General features: G+C 45.8%; 1 protein-coding gene across 2 annotated transcripts in view; it reads right to left on the bottom strand.

Moving 5' to 3' along the window:
- Positions 1-4784: 4784 nt before the first annotated feature.
- LOC144720244 (glycogen [starch] synthase, muscle-like) overlaps positions 4785-23011 on the bottom strand; it is a 37084-nt gene continuing 18857 nt past the window's right edge. For both annotated transcript variants that reach the window (XM_078596810.1, XM_078596811.1), the window contains exons 5-16: positions 18959-19103; positions 18258-18375; positions 17505-17625; positions 16023-16129; positions 14052-14111; positions 13357-13435; positions 12022-12135; positions 10223-10349; positions 9298-9393; positions 8597-8760; positions 7311-7391; positions 4785-6139 (exon numbers count right to left, since the gene is read on the bottom strand). In XM_078596810.1, the coding sequence (XP_078452936.1) occupies positions 5867-6139; positions 7311-7391; positions 8597-8760; positions 9298-9393; positions 10223-10349; positions 12022-12135; positions 13357-13435; positions 14052-14111; positions 16023-16129; positions 17505-17625; positions 18258-18375; positions 18959-19103 (1485 nt within the window). In that variant the 3' untranslated portion in view covers positions 4785-5866. The remainder of the gene's footprint in view (positions 6140-7310; positions 7392-8596; positions 8761-9297; positions 9394-10222; positions 10350-12021; positions 12136-13356; positions 13436-14051; positions 14112-16022; positions 16130-17504; positions 17626-18257; positions 18376-18958; positions 19104-23011) is intronic.

Raw genomic sequence — 23011 nt, forward strand, 5'->3', positions numbered from 1 at the left:
CCCATTCCACCCCCCCCTCTCATCCACCCCCCCCCCCATTACACCCCCCCCCTCTCATCCACCCCCCCTATTACAACCCCCCTCTCATCCACCCCCCCATTCCACCCCCCCCTCTCATCCACCCCCTCTCATCCACCCCCCCCATTACACCCCCCCCTCTCATCCACCCCCCCCCATTACACCCCCCCTCTCATCCCCCCCCTTATTACACCCCCCCTCTCATCCACCCCCCCCCATTACACCCCCCCCCCCCATGACTCCCCCCACCACGAGGGGGCAGCAGCGCGCGCTGATTTTGGCCACGGAGGGGAAACAGCCGAGGGCCGAACACAAACCCGCGGCGACTTCATAAACTGGACGCACGGCCAAGTGAGGCTTTATACCACTTACAAATGGCCAGAAAACGAAGTACCGTATGTTTATCACCGCCAATAAATTGACTGCACTAATGGGGAACTAGAGGGGAATATTTAAATACAGCATACTTCATTTGCAAATGGAGCTAAGCGTTAGGATAGCCAGAAAACACGTGTTAAATCACATTAAGGCATTACTCTTTTACATGCACTGATTTAATAATAGAAAGTAAAATAATACAAGTCAAATATGGGTGCAGTATTTAATTTGTATACAACTTATTAACTGGCATTCGTCTCTCAGTCTTCACTACACCAACAGCTTACTCATAATTAGCTGTTACGACGGTTAAGTTTGTGAATGAGACCAGGCTATTATACAATAGCACTTATATATTAATGATCAGTGAGCAGCAAGTATTGTACCCAGTAAAAATAGTACTGCCACTGTGGAAAGCCCCCATCTGTGGAAGAGGGGAGGGGGGAATGGTGATTGGGCAAATTTCAGATAGAAATTGGTACGTTTCAGATCCAGTGTTGGTATCTGACCTGGCACATCACACTCATGGAGAAGTTACAATCACTATGCCGAGTTATAATATCAGTGGCGAGGTGCAATGTCCGTGGTGCTGCACAACGCACACGTTGTGGTACATTTTCCTTAACATGGTACATTGTACATGGTGTGGTGCAATGTCAAGTGCCATGTTCTGCTGCGAAGCCATGTGATGTCACACCTTGAAGCCGTGTTTTCCGCTGCGTGGCATTTCAGTAAAACACGATATCTCCAACCTCAGATAGACAGCGGGGCGGAGGGGTCAATAAAGAGACGTGGAGATCACGGGGGAGAAGTGGAGGTGATCAGACATCATGAACTTCGTCGAGAGTGAGAACACGTGGTGTGACAAAACCCATCCACCCCATCCATTCGAAGCAACGGCTCAGAGCTGATGTGCGGGTTGGTTCCACGCACGCGCAACGTAGCGGAGGCAACAAACACTCAACCCGACTCACCTCGAAGGAAAAAATCGCTCGGACGTCGAAGGAAACGATGTGCGGCAGCAGCAGCAGCAACCACCACATCTATATATTTCACGACTCTTGTGTACGGCCCACGATGTGATGTCAGTAAATCGTTGCATGCCTACAACGCAATGTTTACATAAAAATACTGTAAATCACGTGAAATAAAATTAATGAAGTAATCGAAGGTATTAAGGTTCGCTTCTATAATTGAGCCCAGGTCTGGTGGGGTGTGTGACTGGCAGATGCGTTTATGAAACAATGCGTGCCGGACGCGTTGCCATCCCAGTGAGTGGGAGCATCACACCCTGGGTCTTGTTGAAGTCTCACTTGGCCTGGTGGAAGTCGGCAGTCAGCCATGGAAAGCCTGGCAAGGAAGCGTTTCATTTTAATCGATTAAAAAATTGTCATGATGTAGTGAGTTCAACTGAGTCGCAGACGTACTCTTGGAGGCAACACATTTATTTAGCACCAACACACGGGGTAACTGCCCCTTAACAGAATAACAACCTATGGTGGTGAGTGGTGACCACCAGGCTAACTACACCGTAACGAGCTACAACGGACCGGACCACAGTTCGGGTCCAGGTCCACGTGTTAGATACTTGGCAGGACGTAGACGAAAGCTTCTTCAAGATGAACAACAACGCCGGTCCCTCTGGGGGACCCGGCTTATATCCTCTGCGGCGTGGCTGGTTCAGCCCTTAGCTACGACCACCTTCCAGAATCCTCGAGCAGGATCTGAACCCCGACCACGTGACCACCCCTAGCCCCCACTTGGGGCCCCTGTGTAGACTTAACCGGCCACGTGTCCTCTCGGGTCAACCAGAGTGCCATGGCCCTCAATAACCCCGTTTCTATGGCCGGCACTCCCACACCCTATCCTGTAGGGGCCTGCACTGCACGCCAAGTGTGGTGCCATCCAGCGCTATTAATCAGCGCTCACCGGGCCCTTCCAGGGCCGGTATTACACCCACATTATTGTGGTCTCCGCGATGTCGCTACATCGCACGCCGTGCCTCTCTATGGCCGGCACTATTGTAGTGACATCTCGGGATGTCACGACAATAGTAAAGTGTTATTACAAACGCAAATCCGAACCATTTCTTTTTTTAAAGAAAAGTGGGTTTTGGGAAAGAGACTACGAAAAGTGATGATGGGCGGTAGGTGACTGATGAAATAGCAGCCAAAGGGAAATGAGACAACACGCAATAAAGTACCACTGCGGAGATGGCGTGATCAGAACAGTTCATGTGCGGTGATGGACTGTGGCATCAAACAATCCCAAGGCATGCTGATGGCATGAGGAGTCTCGTGATGATGAGGTGTAACAATTTCCAAAAAGGGGAGCAATTCGTCAAAATATTTTCACACATTCAAATAATTGCATATGGCTGTGAGCTAAAATCGTTCCTTCACTTGAGAAAGGGATTGTTTCCATCACGGTTTAGAACTCCTTTAGGATGTTGACTGCCTTGCCGGTTCTGTAGTCACAGGGCTTCATTAGCCCCGTTTCCCACTGCCTCCGATTCATTTTCAACTTTGCCTGAAAAAAAAAGTGAATTCTGGCTGTGGTTGTCCCACCTGATGACGGACGCTTGTGTTACGCCCGAAACGTCGTGATTTAATTTATTTTATACCTACGTAACTTTACCGAAAAACCAAAGAGTATGAATTATTTCACGTACAATACTGTCTTTGTAAATTCACTGTTGAATGAATGCCTCAATGTCCAGCATGGGGATTGATATACCATACTTCACCAGAATTTGCAGATTACTTGTAGGGCAGGGGCGGTTTAGATATCACACCTGTCCAGCACTGCCCCTAAAAAAATATATACACAGTGAAAATTACGTATAACAAAAAACAAAAATTCTAACACGAAATCAAACTTCGCAAATATACATTTCACACGAATTAATTGCAGAGAGGTCTATTGCTCAAACACCTCCCCTTCACAAGCCAGCCTTGCTGGCATCTGCAATAAGTCACCTGCAACTCGCTTTCAATCTAACTTTTAATTAGAGTAATTTCCATTTACGCGAATAAAAAGGCACTTGTAAAGCTAATAGGACGGATACAATCGATACGTCCTTCCAAAAACACTTATCTTACTTGCAAGATCTATACCGCAACACAAAGGAAACGTAACAGCAAACACCCTGAACGAGTTCAAATCCAAGTCGCAGACAAAACCGATCATCCGAATTGACATACTGTATCATCTTTCCGTGGTCGATAAAGTGGGTATCATTTTCTGGCAAAGTGAGCAGCGCTCCCGTGATCTTGACAGAGCGGCTCCAACCCAAGCGACAAAAACTGCGCATCCAGAAACACGAGCGCCTCCCCACGGTCAACGTGAGCGTAGAGAAGCCAAGAAGAAACGTGGGAAAATCTTAAATCATGAAGTTAATGTTAGTGAGCGGTTGTTATGTTCCTCCAGCTGCAGGAGCCAAGTTGCCAGGAGACATTGATTGACAGCAGTAGTCATCGTGATGCGTACCGCAGCGTTCATCGGAACCTAGGTCCACATAATCAGTCCCACCACCAGATGGACCTGCGCGCCTCTAGTTGCCCTATAGGGGCCGGCCATAAATGACGTCACGCGCTTTTGGACGATTTTTTACCCCCCCCCCTCTTCGTCACACGGCGTCACAAAAAGTCAGACCCCCCCTCCTCAAATATGACGTCACAAAGCTCTGCCCCCCGCCCCTCCCCCCAAAAAAAATAAAACATGCTTCAAATCGTTTTAAACTATTGTCATTGTAGTGCGTATTTAATGTGGCGCTGCACTCTGATATTGTAGGAGAAAACATTTATTAAAAGTATATTTAATTAAGTAGAACGTGTTGTCTATATTTATTTAAAGTTGCGCATTTTGATGTGACGTCACATTTCTCACCCCCCCCCCCTCGTCACACATCGTCACAAATGTCTGACCACCCCCCCCTAAATGCGTGACGTCATTTATGGACGGCCCCATAGGACTCGATTGAACAAACCATGATGATAAACTTAAACATATTTTGGTCTGAAAGCGCACGCGTCTGTGTAGCCTCCTACAGCAGAGGACAGATCAACCCTGGAGAGTGGGGCCTTGCATTAGGAGGAACTCCCAACAAATCTGTTCCAAGTTTAGTTCCATCAGTCGTGGATCCGTTTGCATCCAGATCCTCACATCTGTGACAAAGGGGCCGTGGCCAGTGGACGAGTTCCGTGTTCTATGGACCCACAGGGGCTGTTGTACACCGCTTCTCCACTGCTTCCTCGATTTGCTACCAAGATCTTGTATACAAGATCATGAAGCTTACATTTTGTAGTTTTGTAATGCGGTTGTATCTTGAATATATATACACACACACACAACTGTTTAAATGTAAGAGTACACCAGCAAAACAAAAATATGGGATTTGTTTTATTTCATCCAAGTGCAAAACCATGCAAAAGTGAAATGTCTTGGCAAAGATAGAAACATATGCATTTGTTTTACGATATGTTCCCCAGCCTGCCTTGTTCGCATAAAAACACTTTTTTGCTCTTTTTACCGTGAACATTTTTAGCACATGTTAGGATATATTAACTTCCAATTCTAAAACACTGCAACTTAACTTGTAACTGCAATTCTGTGAGATTTGTGGATTAGATTACTAAAGTGTAAACCTCGGAGCTCTGACAAAGACCATGAAGCAACCATATGCTACGGATTGAAAAGACGCACCTTCTCCCCCCCTCTTTTAGAAGCGTTATGGGGTGCTTCTTATAATTTCAGTCGGGGTATGTATGACCAGATTTGTATAACTTTGTTGACACCTAGCATACGTTCGTAGTGTCTCTTCATATTAATTTCCGGAGCATCCTATAATCCTGTGAATGGGATATTGAGCCACTTGGGTTTTCCAAATGAGCAGGTGGTGCTTCACATGACTGCCTGTTTATCCATATGTAACTCATGCAAAGTGCAAAAGTGGATGGCTGACAAATCTGTACGATTCGGGGTAGTCCTCAGGATTGAGGTAGGTTGATCGTTTAGCATTGTGAACATTGATGCCATTGGCCACATGCCTCCTCCACACAGCTCCATATAAATCATCACAAAGTGGACCAGAAAATAGAATTTTCACTACAAAAAATACGCTGTAGGACATCTCATTTACCAACATATAGGCTCTTAATGTAAATGTCGACAGAATCAAAACAGAAGTTACAAATAAATCAGTCTTTCCATCGGGGTGACTACGTTTTCAGATTCGCATATCACACACAGCGGGGGTGGCTAACGCAAAAGCCATCACATGCCAGACTCCCCAACAAAACGATGGCATCAACGAACCATTCACACCGCGAGCGATGATCCGTAAAATTACATTTTAAAGCCGAACCACACCTGGCATGAAAGGTCTAGGAGTTGCCAACAACGAGCACGAGACGTCAACAATGCCAACAAATTGCCAATCTTGCCCAGGTCATTGGAACAAGCCAGAACGTCAGCTCTCCTGCCGTGCCGCTGCTGCATTCGCCTTGGGCCGCACGCCGGTTTTACGAGCCTTGCGCCGTTCGCGGGGGGGTCTCTCCAGCAGCATTTGGGGCGGCCGAATGTTGATGCGGTCGATCTCCGCCTCCTGTTCCTCGTCGTAGCGCTCCTCATCATCTTCACCGCCGCCATTCTCACTCTCGCTCAGGAAGGAGTTCGATCGCAGAGAGGCCGACGGGGAGGTCGGCACGGAGGCCGGGCGAGGATAGCGGAATCCAGCCTCCTCCTACAGGCAGTACACCACGACAAGAGGCCAAGCTGACAACTGCTGTCATGGCTACCACACGCTACGGTCACAGGTACGTACAACAGCAGTGGTGCAAACCCATTGGGTGCCCCAAACAGAAATGAGTTGAGCCCTTTCAATTGATACTATCCTAATGAGATGACAGAAGATATCGATTTGGTGAGATAAAAAGACTGTAGATAAAGCTAGATAAGGAGAGGTCCAGACAAGACAGAAATGGGAGAAGTTGGATATTTAGGTTAATTAACTTATGTTTATTAGGATTTGATTGTGCGTCGTGGTAGTAAATGCTGAGGATTGGCATTTGAGTGTCTTAAGGGTTGCCACTTTGCACTCGTATTGTGTTTTTGTAGTGTTTGTTGTTGTAACTGTCTGGCCCGTCCCTACTGGACATCTCAGATTTCTCCAGGATGAATATAATTATCTAAATTGCTTGGGACCCGAGGCTTTTGCTTAGTTTCATTATGCATAATGCTGCCACTGTATAACAGGAACACAGCTAAACTAGAATTGCCTTCCAAATGCACACAATCATTGGTTTGTATTGCACCTGGTCCAATTAGATTGTACGACTAAATTGCAGACTGAGTGTATTGCTTGCATATCTTTATTTACCAAGTCTCTTAAAAGATAATCAAATAATGTCAGGTAAATTGTACAAAGGGTTAAATATTAGGATGAATTCTACATCATTTTATTAATATGGCAGGATTGGAGATATATGTTTGGCATCAATGGAATTGCTTGGAAAGACAAAGGAACAAATGGATATTAGAACATATGCAGGTTAGCAACATCATTGAAATTGTAGTTTTGCTCAAGACACATCGCTAAAATGGATGTCGGACAATGGTAAAGAACAATAATAAAGTGGCAGTCAAGGGTTGACATTCTTACAAGAGGACGCACATCGAGAAGATGGAACGATAAATCATCTCGTGCACGTGGTATATGACACCGCAAGAACATTAGAGATAGTGGGCATCTTTGGGAAGGCCTTCATCCAGCAGTAGATTGACCATGGCTGATAATGGCAGCATATGGTAAAAATGTATCCCTTAGCAGTGTCTTTAAATGGGCCTTCATGCGTTTGAGAATTTCACAGATTTACAGAGCTTTAATGCAAGGGACCCAAACTCGATGTCCTCACCAGTTCAGTTTCCTCCGCATCATAAGTGAAACTTTCCGGAAACTTCTTGGCCAGTGCCATGTGTCTGGCCTGTGCATAAAACTAAAAACAAAGACAGACAGGAATAGTTATTCAATACTTGTTTTTCATACAAATGTGGTGGCACTGTGGTTAGTGTACTGCGCTATGAACCCAGTGACCTTTGATTATATTATCGGCCCAGAGTATACAATGGCAAGTCATAACCCCCCCCCCCAAAACACCTCCTTAAATCTGCACCAACCAACGTTAAGTAAAAACTAAAAAACTATTAATATTTCCAGGTAAAGAAGCATGACCAAACAACCCCGCCATGACCGACAGCCTGGGAAGGCTTTCACCCGGCAGTGGAATGAAAAATGGTTGTATAGTATATTATCATTGTTTAAACTTTATTAAGCCGACTCTTTTTCACCGTTAGCTAGTTATAAACACAAGAAAAATCATGCACATGCATGGATCGGTAACATTTTCCGCAGGCCTCAGAATTATTTGACTAATTATGAATAACGATGTCGCGTTTCAAGCCGCACGGATAGACGTCGCCACAGACATTGACATCGCTGGGAGGGGAGGCGCACATGTGCCTCTGCAGCCCCCATCTGCTAGAGCAAAAACCGTTTAAGTGCCGTTTTTTGTCTCCAAGGTTTTGACCACCCTTCCACAAATCTGGTTGCTTTTCTCAAGGGTAAGTGCCTAAAAGCAGAACGGCTTTATACACGATGCAACTTTAAATTGTGACCACGTTGGATAACCTTCACGAGAGACCTCATATGCTCCCGTGTAACAGACAGACAAAGCCAATGCATTTGTGTTTTCAAACTTAGTTGGAATTCGTTCCAAGGGGCAGTACTGCTTATTAGGAAGCAGTATAAAAAGGCAGTTTTCGAAAAGGCTATCTCTGTGCAGATGTGCATTCTTACTTTCTGACATCCATGGGGTTTTCAATTCAATGCAGGGCGCTCCTGAAGCGCAGTCTTAAGACACCACTACTGGTGGAAGTTCCTCTGCTTGAGGGGTCTCTCAGGAGCCCCTAGAACGTATTTTGGCGTGCTTTTCCAAGATGGCCAGAGACATCTTGAAAAAGTAAGCGAGGGGGACCCACACTTTTCCCCCACCACACACGATCTGCTCGATTGAGAGTGGCGCGCGCTCATTTATAAATCGCCAGCTGGACAGACGCGAGAGGGTTTAAGAAATGTTCCCCACCGTTTCATCTGCCGTGCTCGAACATGACAAGGAGTTCATAAATCAACGGCCGGTTTTACCTTGTTCAGATACCTCCAGTCGAGCAGGTCCGACAGCCGCTCGGTGCGATTGCGCTGCACCACGCGCTCGCGCCGCGACTGCCGGCAGAAGCTGAACAGGAAGCGCGTGAGCTGCTCGCACGACTCCTCGGGTGACTTGAAGCGCCGGTCCACGATGTAAATGCCTGACGCAGCAGTCACGGCGGCAGCAGTGGACGAGATGGTAGTTGGGGTAGTGTAGCGTACAACAGCACTTGGACAGCTAGAGCACGTGGCACAGCTCGCAAACGGCACCACCATTTTACGAGCAAACGGGAGCTAAACGACGCCGTGGACGACGAGTACTATTAAAGCCGGGTCTTCTGCGGGGAGGGGCGCTGTAGCCGAGGAGATACAAAGGTGGCTTAGCTTGTACTGTCACGGAGGGCTTTTTGACCCGACTTCACTCCATTGGTAAGTGCAGGCTGCTGAAGGAGGTGCCGCACGACCGGTGTCGGATATCACTCGCCACTTGCGTCACCCGTGGTCAAGAATCAAACGCAGGTAAGCGAGGTTCTTAATGCATTAGGCTAAGCATCGCGCCACCATTCCCGTGACAATATAATTCAGTTCAACGAGCAAAACAGCAAAAGAAAAAAATTACGTCAGAGGTGATAGGCGTTCAGAGATTACAAGAGTTCAAAGATTCGGAGATGTGGGTGCAAGCGTTGTTGGCGCCATACCGTAGGATGTGGGATCGGCGATGTGTTCCGCCATAAAGGAGCCGAACCCAGACAAGTTGGTGGTCACACTGGGGATACCCATCACTGTGCACTCGGCTGACGTGAGAGAGAAGAGACATCCACCTCGACACCGGTTATAATGGCAAACGCACGCACACACACACTGCCTTCTGAACACTGATGGTATCGTGGTTAGCAAGGAGCCACATAGACTGTTAGAATTTTGAAATTATATGGTGATCTAAAATAATATGGTCAATGCAAGTTCACAGTTGTAAGGCGTTTTGATGTTAGCTTCTTTGACAAAACTTCCACGGGATGGTGTCGATGAGATTAAGCACCACGGTAGCGAGATGTTAAATACCTCGCCTGGTATGCAGAAAGTTGTGAGTACTATCCCGACCCTGGCACCTGTTGTATAAATCTAGTTAGTATGATCTCTGTGGTCGTGTGGATTTTTCTCTGGGTCCTCCAGTTTTTATCCCCTCCATATTTAGAAACGTGCATTGAGTATTTGGCTGTTATAGATTTCCACACGATAAGCCACTTCATTGTGCCATCATTTGTGGCCAGGTCACTTCTGAAAAAGAGCGATATAGCTCAGTGGGCCTTACCTGGTAAAATAAAAAGTTTTTAAGAGTTTAGTTTAGACTAATACTTTGACTAAATGAAGACTGCTAATAACCCTATATGCAACCACACAGCCGATTGTGCCCCTCCCCCCCGTGTCGCATAGGGATTCACGGTTGTTGCTGTACAACTCTCAGATGTGTTTTTGGGTTGAACCGCACGTTGTCAGGATCAATGTCCACGATTTGGCTTGACATGCTGGGAGCATCTTCAGCAACCAAATGTAGTTCACAACAACATGGAGTAAACACAACCGGAAAACACATTGGAAAGCGAGGATTGCCACACGTCTCACCAGGCGTGTATCCCCAGGGCTCGTAGTAAGAGGGGAAGACCCCAAGGTGGCAGCCCCTGACGAACTCGTCATAGTCCATGGGAAGCAGTGGAGAGGCGGAGGAGAGGAATTCCGGGTGGAAGACGACCTGTTTGGGTGCAATCCCAGAGGCACAAATTAAGCGCCTCCAATTAGCACGGTTGACTACGTACACTGCGAAAGAGACGAATTATTACCAACCATTTGTATCTTACCAGGTAAGGCCCACTGAGCCATACAGCTCTTTTCAGAAGAGACCTGGCCACAATTGATGGCTCAACGAAGTGGCTTATCGTGTTGAAATTCATAGCAGCAGCCAATTACTCTAAATGCATGCCGATTCTAAATGTGAAGGGAAAACTCGAAGGGCCTGGGAGAAAAATCCACACGACCACGGGGAGAACATGCGAACTCCATATACAACAGGCATCATCAGGATCGAAGTCGAACCTACAACATCCTGTATACTAGACCAGTGAGTTAATGTCATACATCCAGCGACAGTTGAAATATTGTTACCATGGACCTTTGTTCAGGAACCATGATTTTTCTTGAGACGATTCGTGACTTTCAGGAGAATGTTGTGTCGTCATGTGTGGCCATTTCCTTTTAAAATACTGTTGCCCTATAATGGCACAAATGTACCACTTTACCTAAAAGGTCTTCATCATTAAACCAATTCTTCTTGTAGAAATTGACAAGCACCTAAAGTATCACTTGTACAAACCTAGAACGCCAGCAGGAATAGCCGAGGTGAAGACTTTTGCAATATCCACAAGAAGATTGGCCATAATTGTCAAATTGTGATTGGGTCACAGAAATCCTGCCGCTACTATAATACATGAACCACGGTGCAAACAATAATATTTTTTTTACAAAACAAACGGTGACCTCCAATTGTGACAAGGAGTCATTTTATTCCTAGCAGAGAGGGTGCATCAGTAGCAAGCATGAGTGATGGTAATAAAATGGTTCAAAGGTCAAGTGGGCTTGGTTAAAGCAATTTGAGAGTGGAGTTGCAGGTCCATGGTTAGCGCTCTGCTAGTAATCCGGTGACCGAGTTCGACTCCTGGCTATGGCCAACATCAGTGGCGAATGATATCTGAACCAGCTCTGGGATACTTCACCAAAACTACTCTAACCACCATGGTCAAGTAGAGTAAGGGAACCATCCATTATTGATGTGGGGGAGGCCTTCATGCAACATTTGATTGATAAATATGCTATAAATTATAATGAGTACTCTTCTTGGTGCTTTCGGTAAAGTCACGTAGAATGGAAAAAATAAAATAATAAAAATAAAACATAATAAAATCATTCTCACGACGTTTCGGCCACAACGCAAGCAGCCGTCCTCAGGTGGAGAACAGGTCTGTCGAGAAGACAGAGTCTGAATCCACCTGAGGACGGCTGCTTGCGTTGTGGCCGAAACGTCTTGAGAATTATTTAATTATGTTCTATTTTTATTATTTTATTATTTCCATTCTACGTGACTTTACCGAAAGAACCAAGAAGATGAATCCCTGCAGTCAAGAAAGCTTTAAATCGAAATATAATGAGTACTTTTAATGCTAATATGCATCGTGGATAAAATACACCCTCTTGCTAAATGCTTGCTCTCATTTGTATTATTATGCAACGTGGGGAGGCCGTCGTTCAGCAGCGGATTAAATAAAGGGCCGTGAAAAGGAAAAAGGATGCTGGGCAGCAGTGGAGAATAAGAGGCGACGGAGAAGGCGAGGGAGGGGGTCACGCGGAAAACCGAGACGGGCGCTCGTCACCTTGACGCGGTCGCTGCGGTTGTTGAAGAGGCCGATGCGGCGCACCGTGTTGAGGATGGGGTCGCTGTTGTCGTCCTGCATGTTGTGAGTGCACACGGGTGGCAGCAGGTGTCTCTGTGGGAGCCACGGGGACAGCACCGCGATGCAGTGGAAAGGCATCCAGGGCACAGCTAGACCCCCAAGGTTACACTGCCAACAATCGTCAGGTTTTAGTGTAAAGCAGCAGGCATGGCCAGCTCACAATGTGGAAAGCTTAGACTAAATTTAGTGCGATGTATGCATTAATGTAGCTACGTAACAATAATTAAAATGTGTAATGTGCATTCAATACAAGGATCCAAATATCAGACAGCACCGTACATATAAGCTATATTAAAACTAATTTGGTATTCGTACTTTTTTAAATATATATAGTGCAAGGCTATCATGGAAAAACTATGTTTCGAAGGGAGTCTCTGTAGTAGTTTCATAGTAGGGAGCACATTTGTCTACGTGTTATCCCAATTGCTTAGTTTGCAAGTAATATTTTAAATAAAAAAAAATTTGGGCCATGATACTGGAACACAACGGCCTACTATTATGAAATGGAATAACGCAATCTTTAAAATGTGCTGTCAAGCAGACTTGTATTTTATGGTTAATCAATTTGTAGTAGTAACCGGGGCTGCCTGCCGGATTCGAACCGCGAGCTTCTGCAACAAGCAGGAACGTGCCTCCGCTAGGCCATGTCCCCCACCCCATAAGACAACAGTACACAAATCCATGATTGTAATGTACTTTGCTCCTACTTAGATGCTTCCCATTTCACGAAATCCACACTGACAAACATTCCAGTTAACGTGCAACGTTGACCCAACCTTCCATGTCTACTCAGATGAAGTGTGGTCAAAATATCATCATGACCCAAAACAGCGTGGGGGAGACCATCATCCAACAGTGGATTGAAAAAAACGAGCCATTTTAACCAGCCAAGACGACAGTTGTAAACATGTAAGGCCTTCCCCTCGCAGTGTCGGTCATGGAAATGATATGATCATACTTCACCATGCATATACGGTACAATGCATAGTGTCATTACACAACGTGTGCTACTTCGAGTCGTCCACCAGGTGACACCACTCCATGAGACTAAAATGCCGTTGCATTTTTTTGGGGAAGGGTTCTTGTGACTGTCAGACGGTGTACACAGATCATATTTAATCCAATAGGTCCAGTTCCTGCCAGTCAAGAGCGAGCTCTTGCTGAACACTTTATGACTCAAGCGATGTAACCGACAGACTGACTGATTAGACATGTATTTATTGATATATGAATAGATCTGGACCAGTACAATACCTGTGCAGAAAATATTGCTCTCTTCAGATGTGTAACATCCTCCCCATCCAGACAGTGACTGATGTCTGGAATCTCACTCCTGCACACACAGTAAAACTGCTGCAATGAGAAATGTATAAAACTCTGCTCGACTTGTTTTGATTAATGTTGTGAACTCTCAATTCTGGTCGCATTTGCATATTTTAAAGTTTGCAATTCTTAAAGGGGCTGCACCATAGAGTTTTGAAACTCCCCACACTATGTTTTATAGAAAATTTGCATTAATATCTAAAATTCACTTAGGAGGTAGATTTATTTTTGGAATTGCATGTTTTATTCATAGCCAAATAATTGGATGCTATGCTGCAATATCATGAAATTACTTCAAAATGCACAACTCAAAATAAACTATTAAAATCTTTCATGAAGTTTACTCAAACTGTTCAGAAAAGTAAGTGCGCTTGGGCAGAACCCTTTGCTTGAAGGGATGATTGGCCAAGAATATTGACGATTGGCCAAGAATATTGGTCAATGACGGCCAGAGTATAGAACTAACCAAGGAGAACCCGCCAAAGAGATAGAGTGTTGAAAGCAGCTTGTGTTCAGGTGCTGTGTGGATTGTAGCATCGCTGGATCACGGGAGACGATGGCGCCTTGGGGGAGGGGGCTATCATTTAACGGAGGATTCCTCAGTGGCTGATGGACCGTGAACTCACATCAAGAGTGACTCGTAAAGCTTCTTTGCAAATTTTTCTTTGATCGTGTTAGCCGTGTCCCTGTAGAGAAAGAGCACAAGGTTATTTCAAGGCCACATAGGTGTGGGGCCCACTTACCATCCGTGCTTGCACATTCCCCAGGGTAACGCCACATTGAGCAAGGCAATGCCGCGTGGTGATGCGCGCATTTCCAGGTTTGAATGTTGGATTAGAGACAAACTCCACTTGATCGGCAAGCATTGTTGGATCGCGGCAGTGTTAACGTGCAGAGAAATTATGTGGCCAGCACATGGTAGTACAGCAAGTAGGCCACTGACTTATCCATAGGTTTGAATGTTACACTCTCGCGTGCGTGGGTTTCATTGGTGCATTCGGGTGCCATCCCACGTGCAGAACATCAAGACGATTAAGACTTGCCTCAAACAACGATTCGCTTGTCATCGAGAACTATAATTTGCTTAACTGGTTTCAATTTAAAGATTTCCTTACATGGGGTATCACTGCGCTGGAAGCTCATGACACACAGATCCAGCATTAAATCGGAGAGGGGTGTGGGAAGGAAGGTCAAAAGCTGGTCATGTTATAATACCACATGGTGTAACCATGTGGCATTCAGATTGCGCAATCACCAGATTGTGCATTCACTGGGGGGTAGAGGCGATTATAGTAGTGGTGGTATTCTGGTGGGGGAAATGGCGAAGATTATAATTCGCTGTGGGTGGAGAAGTTTAGGGGTTTGCAATTGTATGGGCATCTCTCAGGCTGAACCATCTCGAAATTGAATGAGGCTCTGAGCAAATGAGTCGAGACTGGTTTCCACAAAATGGCAGTACTACAATATATCGTACTATGTAAGATGCGCAAAAATAGTTTCATTGATTTCGCAACGTATGGCGATTATGGTACTACTAGCCTTTTGCCCGTCCATGGACGGGTGTATTGCAGTAAATCTGAAACTTGTCAGCGAAAATCAGACCGTGACGTGATATTCATTGCATCCATTCATGTACAATTTGTAAGGCCGCGGTGACACAGACTTATTTCATGTAAAGGTTATAATCCCTTGTTCATCATGACGTCCTTTTTACTTCTATGTCTCAACAGCGTTACGGAGATCACGTGACGTGAGGGTTCTGCCTTGTAGTGAGGGTTGCAAGTTGAGGAAATAATATATATTTTTGAAAGGGAGCAAAAATAATTCCATAACCAACATAATGTATGTTGCAAAATCACCAATACCATTATTGCGGATCTTATATCATTCTAGCATAATATTGCATAAACCAGTCTGCTTTTAAGCAATGTTTATTCATACTTCATGTGCATAATAGCACAAAAACGAGATGATAAAAATTCTAAATATATTTACAAGGTTAAGGTAAAATGATACATCGTGAAACCTAATACCGCATCATGAAAAATTATAGTGGCAACCCTAGAAGAAACAGACATAAAAAGACAGAAAGACAGTGTTATTATGCATATTTGTGTCACCATTTCTCAAACACAGATGCAGGGTTGCCTGCTGGATTCGAACAGAGAGCCTCTGCAACAAGCAGCAACGTGCTACTGCTGGGCCATGCCCCCCCCCCCCCCCATAATAAACAGGACAAAAAACTAGTATTGTAATGTACTATGCTCCTACGTCGATGCTCCCCATGTCACCGAATCCACACTGAGAGGGGGAGGGGGGGGCAAGGCAAGAGCAACACAGAGGCAGACACATGGACATACAGAGAGAAAGGTATCGGAGTCACAGAGACAGAGACCAAGAGCCACAAATACAAAGACACAGACACAGAGAGAGAGAGGCAGAGAGAGAATCTCTGGATATTATTTTGGGAAGCATGAGCAGAGAGAATCACCGTCTTAACCACATCCAACACACCGTGTCGCCCTGCGCGCGCACGGACAGCCGTCACGTGACAGCCCTCCCCCACCACCGGTGCAGTCTCTCAGAGGGCAGCTTACCAGAGCTGCTTTCGCACGGCCTGCCCCTTCAGCGTCTCCACGTTGAAGTTGTTGGTTTGTGCCGGCATGATGAGGAAAGCCACCACAGTCACATCGCTGAGGGACGTCTTTGGAGGAACGAGACCAATTCAATGTCTTAACAATTATGTTGGCAGTCGAGTAATAAGCATTGGTCAGACAAAATATACAGCAATGAACAACAACAAAAGCACAAGCCACATGTTAACTGTTAAGCCATTTATTTAGATAGTGTAAGAACAATAATTATTTTCTTTAAACAGTTTAAACCCTACATGTTCTACAATTGAAAGGCAACATCTTCACTTTTTTCAACGCTAAAAGTTAGAATTCTTGAACTGTAATGAAAGTGCATGTACAGCTCGCTCCTTGATAAGCTGCTGCGCTTTAAGTGGCAAATTTCCAGCAGCCCAGAGCTGGATTAACAGCTGTGTGGTTGGTGAACATGCCCTGCATGGGTCCATGGTTGCAAGGGAGGCCCTCTACTGGCATGGCTGGTATCTGTGAATGCACAGACTTCAAATGTCAACACTGAACACTAGTTATGGTGAAGAGAGCCGAGTATTTTTAAATCCTTTATATTAAGTTCACTTGCTTGCTTGCTTGTGCGCTTACGACCGTGCAAATCTTTCGGTCGTTTTTTAACCCACTTCCCGTGATCAAATCGAGCTGACATTTTGCACACAGACATATTGTGCGTGACAATTTATTTTCGTGAAATTTTTTTCCCAAAATTTTACACTTTTTAGGAAAATTTTTTTTATATTTAATTACCAATTGCTTAATGGTGGCAGGCAATCATCTGACCCATAGGTGGCAGCCATCTCAAGCCAGAGGACGAGAGGACTCTAGCCGCCACGCATATAAAGGATTTATAGTGAAAAACTTTGTTTTTACGGGTTAATTTTTTTGCTATCATTCGTGACTGGGCTGAGACCATCAACTCGTTGCACTTGAGAACCCAGTCTTATCACTGGCGGCTCAGTGCTGAGCTACCCAGCCACTTATACCACCCTCTTTCACTGTCTAACAGAGCCCCACGCCCATACCAAGTCAGCATGGCACGGCACAGAGGGTGCCGCGTCGTTTTGCCGCTGTACGGCTGGCTCGGATGTGGCATTGGGAAAAGGGTTTTGTATGTACGAACTTGTTTCGCACCATATGTAGCCAACCATACTCAATCGAAGGTGCGGGAGAAGGACAAACTAAACATCAAAAAGTTTCTATACAAATTAGTTTTCAATTCTAGATTTAAAAGTGTATAGCTGCAGTGGCTTCCTAATATCGGAAGGCAGAGTGTGTTCCAGACGGCCGCAGAAGCGCATCTGAAAGCGCGCGATGCAGTGACCGTCTTTGTTCAATGGCTAGCCAAAAGCCGCTGCGAGGACGACTGGAGTTCGCGTGATAGTTTCTGCTCCTTCAAGTAGTAACCGTCAGTGAGCTCTGCGGCCAGACGTTGATCACCTGCAGGCGGTAGTTGAGCCGAGTGAGTGCCTCCAGGAATAAGTCCGTCCCTTTGTTGGTGAACTCGTATCGCCCGGCCGTGAACAAAAACAGTGTTTTCTCAAAGTCGAAGTCAATGTGCCTACACCGCCAGAGTCGAGCACACAACAGGGATGATTATTTGGATAGTCACGGTTGAGAGAAGTTTGAGAAACTTTTTTTAAACGACTGATAGTCATCAAAGATCCCTCCCCCCCCCCATGGGCACTAAACTAAACACATTTTTTTTTATTTTACCAGGCAATGCCCACGTAGCTATACAGCTCTTTTCCAGAAGCGACCTGGCCACAAATGATAGCTCAACGAAGTGGATTATTGCGTGGAAATTTATAATCAGCCAAAAACTCGAAATACGTTTTTATAAATGTGGAGGGAAAAACTGGAGGACATGGAGACATATCCAAGCGACCACGGAGAGAGAAACATGCAAACTCCAAATATAGAGGCGTCAGGGTCAGAATCGAACCCACGACCTCCTGCATACCAGGCGAGGCAGTTAACATCTCGCCACCGTGCAAAGTGGTTCCAAACAGGTTTCATGGTCGGAATCGAACCCACGACCTCCTGCATACCAGGCGAGGCAGTTAACATCTCGCCACCGTGCAAAGTGGTTCCAAACAGGTTTCATGGTCGGAATCGAACCCATGACCTTCTACATACCAGGCGAGGCAGTTAACATCTCGCCACCGCGTCACATTCAACTCTGTGGCGCACCCGTAAAAGTGCCCCCGAATGAACTCCTGGATGCGGAGTTTGCTGAGCACGTGCAGGTTCTGGAACTCGTGCGTCGCCGAAAACTTCTTGAGACTCAAGCCGTTGGGGGTGATGAAATCTGCGAGATAATGCACGAGGACATTATCCAGGTCATTTACAGAGGGCAGGTGGTGATAATGGTTGTATTCTGATGGTGATGATGGTGGTACCATAATGGAAGTGTTGGTGGTGACAAAGCCGATAATAGTAATGATTGTGGCAAAGGACCTAAAGTTGTGATAATTATAGGCTGGTTACAGAGATGGCGGCAGCTGTTGTGGTTCGGTGGTGTTTATAATGGAAGTAGTGTTAGTTGCGCCGGTGGTGATGGTGTTGAAGGTTATAATCGGTGATGGTGGTGATAATCAGTGTCAGTGCAGGTAGTGGTGATCGTAGTTATGGGACCTGGTGATGGTGGTGATGGTGATCATTAAGACAGTTATGAATAACAATAGGACGATTGATCAATAGATGTTATGGGTAGGTATGTCCATCGATGGTGACCAACGGAGGCAACCGCCCAACTCTGCCCGATGGGATGGAGGCAATGCTTTCGAATTAAATGAAGGACCGGAAAATAAACGAAGAATGGGATGATGGCGAGGACTTTGCGACCACGAAGAGGAGGGGACGTTGACGCTGGCCCTGCGGGGGCGGCTCGCCTGGCCGTCGCTTGAGCAGATGCTCAGCCTCGTAGGCCGTGATGCGTGACACGGTGGTGAAGGCGTGGGCGCAGTACGACGCCGCGCGCTCGATGCAGTAGCGGTGGTAGATTTGACGCTCGCCAGCCTCCTTGTCGGGGTCGAACTGTGTCGACAGACGCAATCATTCTTCACCAAGGCAATGGCACGTACACGCATGGCCATTTTGTCAATCCACCGTTGGATGAGGGCTTCCCGCACACCATGTCGGTTATGGGGGGGGGGGGGGTTGCTATTCGACCATAAAATGTATAGTTATTAACTTTAATCGATCTTCTTGGTTCTTTCGGTAAAGTCACGTAGAAGGGAAGTAATAAAATAATAAAAATAAAACATAATAAAATAATTCTCACGACGTTTCGGCCACAACGCAAGCAACCGTCCTCAGGTGAAAACCAGGTCTGTCGGGGCGACAGCGTCACCTGAGGACGGCTGCTTGCGTTGTGGCCGAAACGTCGTGAGAATTATTCTATCATGTTTTATTTTTATTATTTTATTACTTCCCTTCTACGTGACTTTACCGAAAGAACCAAGAAGATGAATCCCTGCTGTCACGAAAGCTTTAAATCGAAACTTTAATCGAGTGAGTATATTGATAATATGGGGATATTACAATGGTGAGTATTTTTTTTTAATACTTGCTAGCCGTTGTGTTAATGTCGTTATACATATTGGGAGGCATCGAGAGAGAGAGGGAAGGAGCGAGGCTTGGAGGAGTGCTGGATCTTCCGGGCCGAGTCGTGACCCAGCGTCAGTGAATAATGAACGAGCAGCAACGCGGCTGATCACCACCCCTTAAAGGCTCCCTAGTGGGCAGTGGGTGGGGGCCTGGGAGAGTCGGGGGGCTCGTGCTGCGGTACAAACCCACGGGCACCCCCAGTTCGAATCTTAGATGGCCAAGAGCAGGTGACAACTATTTGAACTGGTGATGGGTTACTCCTAGGTCGACTTGGCCTCCGGTGGTGTAAACATCACCACTGGGGGACACAAAGGCGGCCCAGGCGTGGTGTTGACCACCTGCTCCCTCCGTGTGCTCTTTGCAGCCTTCCTAGATGCTCGCTAACAGCACTTGCCCCAACAGGCTATGCGGAGGATCATTTGCCTTTGTCCTGCGACATCAGAGGGACATTACGGCTGAAGCGAGCACACGGGCATACCAGCGAACTCGTGACAATTTGATTAGACTAGAGCCGCTTTGTTTAACTGGATGAGAAATGCATAGGTGTAATTGAATTTGTCATTGGATAGAGTACCAACAGATTACTCTTTGGTTCTATCAAACAGCCTATTTCTCTCTCTATAAAATTTACCAGGCTCTCACAGGTCCATTCGATCTTTCTCTCCCTTGGTCGCTTTGGGTGGATATCCACACAACTCTCTCTAAAATGTACCAGTCTTGTTGGGTCTTTCAGTAACATGCTAATTTCTCTGCTCCAGCAGACCCACCTCTCTCTCTGCCCCCCCTCTCTCTCTCTCTATTTAAGGCCTCGACACAGAGGCATTGGGTCTCTGTGTGTCTATGTTGTGTGCCTCTCTCTGTGTGTCTGTGTTGTCTCTCTCTGCTTGTGTGTCTGTCTGTGTGTCTCCGTGTCTGTGTTTTGTCTCTCTCTCAAATTTAGTTCTACCTGATGACGATTGCTTGTGTTGCAATCGAAACGTCGTATTCTATGGTTTAATTTATTTTCTTTCTACGTGACTTTACCAAAATAACCAAAGAGTAATTCCTGCAGTCACGAAAGCTTCAAATCAAGTTTGTACCAACAGATTACTCAATTGGAATTACACACATAGTAGTATCACTCCCTACACAGAAAAAACAAACTTGGCAAGACCCTCCTTGACAAGAGAGTCACGAAACCCTGCAAGGCTTTCCTGGGTAAACAAGCGTCATCGTGCCTTCCATTACCATGTAACCTTTCCTAATGTATTCTGAAATTTGGATGCATGTAGAATTTCTTTCGCACCGCACGTAGCTAACCGTGCTAATCAGAGATGCGGGGGGAGAACAAACTAAACACGAAAAGCAGTTATAATGCAAAGAGTTTTCAATCTAGATCTAACAGTGCATAGCTCAAGCGGCTTCTTAATATCACAAGGAAGAGCATTCCAAATGGCCGCAGAAGCGCATCTGAAAGCACGCGATGTGGTGGGCGTCTTTGTTCGATAGCTAGCCAAAAGCCGCTGCGAGGATGACGGGAGTTTGCTTGATGGTTTATGCTCCTTGACGAGATCAGCAAGGTATTGTCGTTCATTTGTGGCAAGCACTGTGTGTGTAATGAGCACGACCTTATAAAAATGTGTCAGTCAACGGTGCGCGCAGGACTGCCAGCATCATCCTCTTTGCACGTCTCATGACAGGGTTAACGGGAAACGTGTCATCATTAGACAAATGACGGTGGTGAGGTTTGGCCATGTCATTCAGCGCGAGCCCTTCCTGCCACGGGCTCCACGTTGCACTTCCGCCTGCACGTCCTTAGAGCGTCTCAAATGAATGAGTCAACGAGTAATGACACGGCAGCGTTCCCGTACTCCCCGTCCCACCTCGCACACAAACTAAGAATAAAGGTCAAATCACTGGCACTTCCCAACGTACAAAAGTATACAACTATACTGTTACTGTTCAGCTTTGCAAAGTAACAAAACTCAAGACTGGTGCAAGGTTGCTGATGGCCGAATTATTTTTATTTTAGTGTCTCAACCCACGTCTTTTAATAATGTATTTCTGGATTGTATCACCATCTCTTGTAACCTGCTGACCCACAACTACCATATATCTGTGAAAAAGAGCTTCATAGCTCATCGGATTCCTCAAGGATAGAGATTCTGATCCTAACTGTGATCGGTCATGCCATGGGGTCATCATTCAATTCCCTAATTTGATGTTAAAGTCTGGACCCGTTGGTAATAGAATTAAACTTCTGCTGGAGGTGTCTTTTCTCTTCCACAGATATTTCTCATTCAAGAGATGACACGGTCTGATCGAAAATAAAGAATGTTTAATTGCAAGCCGGTTGTTAGATTGCCTACCAAACTTTCAGGGGGATTTCACACAAAAAACATAATTTTCCACCTTTGTCAATACACTGCCAAATGAAGGCCTCACCACACACTGTCGGTCAGAGGAGTTGTTCGACCATACGTCACCAGGACTGGTTGGTGAAGGGGAGCCTAGGATCGGTTCAGATATTACCAACTACTTCTGACATTTCACCTCAGGTCGTCTGGTGCATAGCGCGATGCATAAACCGAACCATTACCTGTCCGCACCCAGATCAGAGTTAAGGTGCATTCATTTGAAAACCAAACAAGAAGCATTATTCAATCACTGATGACATGGATACCGGAAACCTGCTATGTTTGAGGACATGCCATGCACAAATTCATCGATTCAAATCCGGCTTTCACTCAAGGTACATCTGATCATGTACATTACTTTCAATATTCGCAAATGTGATGCTGATGTTATGGTTAGGCTAAGTAAGCAATGCAGTACAAGACAGAACAACAAACACCACAAAACAAGACTGCTAAAATTTAATAAAGTAATGAATGATCTTGAATTAAACCACGACTAAAAATGTATGATAATTCACGAAATTGTATTGGGCGAATTATTACATGCCTACTGTTTAGATCGAGTGAATTCCTAGAATCTGGGGAATGGTTTCCAAATTCTCCGACAGACGTTTCACCTTCTACTCACCCTCTAAATGCCCAGCGCAATTACTGCCGTCTGTCGCCAGTACAGACGCAAGCGCACACTCTTGTGTGCTAGCATGGGCGTAATTGCCGTGTTAAAACAAGGAAGCTGGGCATCATGGGAGGGTGCGTTGCTGACGATCTCAAGCCAACAGTCGCCCACATGAGTCCACTTCAGCCTGCGGATTTCTGCGTGATGAGCGGCAGTCACCGCATGGCCAATATTCATCGGGAGGACCAAGACGAATCCACTAGAACCCTTTCCCAGCCCTTCGCCAAATTTGTTTTTCAAATTTGGATTTGTTTAAATCAGTG

This window comes from Lampetra planeri, chromosome 8 (genome assembly GCF_965212315.1).
Source record: "Lampetra planeri chromosome 8, kcLamPlan1.2.h2, whole genome shotgun sequence".
In the NCBI taxonomy this organism is placed as follows: Eukaryota; Metazoa; Chordata; class Hyperoartia; order Petromyzontiformes; family Petromyzontidae; genus Lampetra; species Lampetra planeri.